General features: G+C 25.8%; 1 protein-coding gene across 1 annotated transcript in view; it reads right to left on the bottom strand.

The window, feature by feature from the left end:
- Nucleotides 1–333: 333 nt before the first annotated feature.
- Nucleotides 334–5,271, bottom strand: part of hfw (leucine-rich repeat domain-containing protein hfw) — a 40,159-nt gene continuing 35,221 nt past the window's right edge. The window contains exons 6-9 of the mRNA XM_014422216.3: nt 4,618–4,776; nt 2,606–2,716; nt 814–885; nt 334–728 (exon numbers count right to left, since the gene is read on the bottom strand). Of these exons, the coding sequence (XP_014277702.1) occupies nt 519–728; nt 814–885; nt 2,606–2,716; nt 4,618–4,776 (552 nt within the window). The 3' untranslated portion in view covers nt 334–518. The remainder of the gene's footprint in view (nt 729–813; nt 886–2,605; nt 2,717–4,617; nt 4,777–5,271) is intronic.

Here is a 5,271-nt window from a genome sequence, read left to right on the forward strand (position 1 = left end):
GGGGTGTAAGAACATTGGTAACAGCACTATCAACATGAACCTGGTGCCACGAATCCAAAAGTTTTAAAATAAAATTAATCTAAATTTTTTTGTTTAGTTAAATGGATCAAAATACAATGACAAATTTAGTTTTTTTTCAGGTGTAAATAAAGTCCAGATTTATAATATCACTGTTGCTTGATCAAATCAGATATATTAAATTGTTCTTTTAATACATAATAACACTGCATATTTATTTTAAATTTTATTATAATTTATGATAAAATTATTAACAAAAATAGAAAATATTAACAAAAATCAACTACACACTGTTTAGCAGTAATTCAATTATAAATCAAATAAACAGGTACATTTCAATAAAATAACAAAAAAATTGTTTTCTTTATCACAGTTCAACAAAACTCATTTTATCAGAGATAAACAATTTTTCAAACTTTTCTTCCCACTTAGGAAACTGGTCATTACAAAACATCACACATAATTTTGTGTTTTCCTCAAAATCTCAAAGATCACAGATTTCATGTTTCAAAACACCAATCGCAAGGTAGTTTAGGCATCTTTGAAGCAGGCCAGGGAAGATAACCAGAAGATTTGAAAACCCAGTAGTCATATGTAACTTTGCTGACCAACAATATCAATAGAATAATTTCTCCAGCAATAATGAAGTAAATGTAATCAGTCAAATCTTTTTCATGAATACAAACTCTACTTGGATCAATGTCTATAACCTAGAACAGTCACAAATATAAGAAGTTGTAATTCAAAATAGAGATATAATTGATATTTTAATAAATAATAAAATGAGGTATGTACCCTTTGAAAATCCTTATCACACTGGACTTCATCATAGTCTTGAATATAGTGCTTGTTATTTAACAGCCACATCTAGAAATTAAATAAATTCAAATTTTTATTTAAAAAAAACTGAGTTTAAATAAATACAGAGAGGATAATAGATAAACAAGCAATTAATTGATGTGATTCAGGTTACATTTATACCAAAATAACTTAACAATTTTAACTGTTTAAAACATGTAAGTAAGTATTTAACATTCAATATATTATCTTTAATATGTTGATTACCCACTATGAGATAACTCATAGTTAAAAATTACCAATTAATGAGATGACTCATAGTTTACACTCATTATAAGTTATCTTGTACTATTAACTGTTAGTGGTTAACTTGCCATCTTTCACAATATACAATAGAAATACAAATCTCATCATAGCTTCACAAACAATATAGCAAGTAAAAACTACAAGATAAAAGAGGGCTTCTTAGGCAAGAATGTAAACTACGAGTTATTTAGTATTGGTTAGTCAATGGGTTAATGCAAATGTCATGTATGTATTCGTGTAATATAAAATATTAGTTATTTTGAGGAAATAATTCAGCTGAGATTTGATATCTTATTTATCTATATAGATTTTATTGGTTGGTTATTTTGAAATTAAATATCATAATAAAAAAGGCTTAGAAACCAGAAGGTTCTATGCCGATACCACCAATCACCCATTAACCCAATGACACCCACCCGAACCCAAATCTACCAGATCATTCTTGATGTAATCTTCCCACCTATGCTTTAGTCTACCCGTTGGTTCAGAATTTATTAATATTTTAGTGATCTGTTTGTTACTAAGCCTTATAACTTTACATGCCCATCTTATTCCCTGCAATGCTATATCCTAATTATACAGTTCCCTCAATATGGTGTTGTGTAGCCTTCTAAATTCTCCAATTAACTCATCCCTTTTCAGCACCTATATTTTATACAATACTCTATTTTCAAAAATCTTAAGGCGCTGTTTTTCTCTTAGAGGAAGCCACATTTCACATCTATAAAGAACAATAGGAAGGATTATTATCAGTTCCTGCTGCTTTATAAAGTTTTAATTTTCTGATAAATTATTTTACTTCTTCCTTACTCAGTTCTTCTGTTCATGGCCCAACATTCTGATATTCAGTTGGAGGAGATTGACAATTATTTGTCAAATTCAAAATACAGTCAAAGTGTTTCTTAAACATATCCAACATATCTACTAAATTAGATAAAATATTGTTATTTTTATCTCTTAATTCTGTCCCTAAGGGGCCCGTAATTTATACGATTAGTTAATTACTTTATACATTTCTCTAATGTAATTTTTGACTTTTTTATTTCCTATTTCTATTATTTTTCTTCTAAGATATTTTCTATTTTTATTTCTGAGGGCGTCTCCTTCTTTAAGACTCGGAAGTAAGTAACATTGTTTTTGCAAGGATTATTGAGAGTTTTTAACTTAGAGGATTTTATTTGTTCACTTTGTAATTAAATATAGATTTGATTATTGTGAAGAGTTATACTAATATAATATGAATATTACAATAAGTAACTATAACAATAAATGTATAATGACAAATATAATTTTTATTAATTTAGCTTGTTTTTTTTAGATGTGTTCATTTACAAATAGACAGTATTTTTAACTAATAAAAGTCATTCTTGTGAATCATTATTCAAAACTATTATAATTTTTTTTTTGTGAGAGTTAAAACACGGCTTGAAATGAGAAAAGAAAATGTAAATAAAATGATTAAAATATATATATATGAATATACCTTAGTCAAAGCTGTACTGCAGTCACAATTTAATTTATTTTCTCCAAATTTTACAATCCTTTGATGAAAATTATTTCTATCAAATGCTTTGGATAGGATGTAAGTAGGAATCTGAAAGAGAAAACAAAATGCAATGTTTTAAAAACTAAAATTAATTATAAGTTTTAAATTAAAGACACTTTTTTTTAATATAAGTATATATTGCACTGCAGCAAGAAAAGTGACACTTTTCTGAAAGAGGTGTTTAGGCTATTAATTTTTCTGTTGTGTTCCAGCATTGTTTTTCACCAACTGTGCAACTTTTCACCAAGGTGTGATATCTTTAGAACCAGTTTAATTAAGTATTTAAGGATGCTAAAAAAAATCTGACTTTTATTCTTAAGAAAATTTGTTTGGGCTACTTTACAAGAGATGATTTGGTTTTTGTGATTTTTTATAATTTTAAATGCACTTAATATGATTGATAATATTTTTTTGTTATTCTACAACTGAAAAAAAATCAATTGATATATTATTATCCCATTATGTCATAATAAGAAAATTGAAATGGTCTGGATTGACTCAGTAAATGCAATGTTTTAAAAACTAAAATTAATTATAAGTTTTAAATTAAAGACACTTTTTTTTAATATAAGTATATATTGCACTGCAGCAAGAAAAGTGACACTTTTCTGAAAGAGATGTTTAGGCTATTAATTTTTCTGTTGTGTTCCAGCATTGTTTTTCACCAACTGTGCAACTTTTCACCAAGGTGTGATATCTTTAGAACCAGTTTAATTAAGTATTTAAGGATACTAAAACAAATCTGACTTTTATTCTTAAGAAAATTTGTTTGGCCTACTATACAAGAGATGATTTGGCTTTTGTGATTTTTTATAATTTTAAATGCACTTAATATGATTGATAATATTTTTTTATTATTCTACAACTGAAAAAAAATAAAGTGATATATTATTATCCCATTATGTCATAATAAGAAAATTGAAATGGTCTGGATTGACTCAGTAAAGTAGGACAAAATATATATATATTTCTTTTGGCACTTTTTCCTTAAATACAAATTTTTATAGCAATCGAAAAATAATTTTTTTTGCTTAAAGAAAATATATTGGTATATATGTGTATATATAAAATACTTTTAATCTATTTTCCAGGAAGCGTTTTATGGTTTTTGACTTTTTTAAAATACATTTAAGGTCAATTTTGATATCATTCTGCACAAAAAAGTAAATTGATTGGTAAATAATAACCATTGAATACAAGCAGAGCAGAGGTAAAATATAAAAAGTTTCCCAAATTATATAAAATATTTTTTTCTTGGTTCCAAGGGCACATTGGTAAGAACCCTCAGACATATTTTGAATATTTTTTACTAGTATCAATAAAAAAAATCATTGAAATCGGCATTTCATTCCCAAGTTTGTAGCCTATCATTGTGAGTGATATATAAAGTATAATTTAAATCACTAGAACAAATAAAAATATTTTGCTAGACCACTTATAGTAGTTTGGTATATGAAATTCAATAAAAGGAGTTTAAAGTAAATACTCATAAAACAACTAACCCTTCTCATTGAGTGCACAAATTTTTATTGATAGTTTAGTTATTTGTCCCCAATTTTTAATATCCTAAAATCAAAACCTATTCAGACACAATATCTATAACTGTTATAAATTTGTTCTCTATGATGTACTCAAAAGAGATTAAATAACTATTATTTTGTTAAAATGATTCAAATGATAGAAGAATACACTACCATCCATTATTGACTAAAGGAAGTGTTGAGATGAATGGGGAGAAACTTAGTTAATCTGTTAATAACTCAGACCAAGAGATTAACATATTATTTTAACTTTTTATTAAAAATTAACTTGTCTATTTTTTTTTTTATTTAATACATTTTTTTTACAAATTATAAGGTTTCATTCAATAAATAATTATTTGAAAATAATTTAGACCCAAAGCTCTTCTTTCACAGTAGCTCCTAAATTTTGCCAAACTAAATACTTACTGATTTGATTTGGTTGTTACGCAGGCTTAAGACATTGAAGTTGTCAATAAATTGAGACCCTTCTAAGATAACAATTGACTCAATTTTATTATTATCAGCAACAAATTCTCTAACTTCTGAATAATTTTTGTTTGTCGCCAATAACTCTAATGATTTAATCTGAAACATAAATCAAATTATAATACATTATAAAAAAATATTTAATGAATATTCTGTTGGAACATGTTATTTATTGATCAATCTATTTTTATAGAAAATCTTTGCAACATTTAGTTATTCAATTTATAAATACTTTCAAAATCTATTTCTGAAGTTTTAGATCGCCATACAAAACATTGGCATGACAACATGTTTGCAGTCAAGTCAAGTTCATATTCAATAGAACCCTATTTATCTGTTACATTTGACTCTGAGACATGCCCAGTTATGTAAAAGAGCCAGTTAATCCAGAGTTTACAAACAAAAAAACCTCTGACATTAATTTAATTCATACATTATGTAATTAATATATGATGAACTAAACTTTATTATACCAATTTATCTCAATTTAAAATAAAAATTTCTTTATGTAAATTATTTAATTTAAGAGTATAAACAATTTTTATATTTTTAATAGCAGCGAACAAAGTTAGTTATGTTGTTTTGTTTTTTTAA

Source organism: Halyomorpha halys, unplaced genomic scaffold, assembly GCF_000696795.3.
Source record: "Halyomorpha halys isolate HHAL.00 unplaced genomic scaffold, Hhal_1.1 Scaffold20.1, whole genome shotgun sequence".
In the NCBI taxonomy this organism is placed as follows: Eukaryota; Metazoa; Arthropoda; class Insecta; order Hemiptera; family Pentatomidae; genus Halyomorpha; species Halyomorpha halys.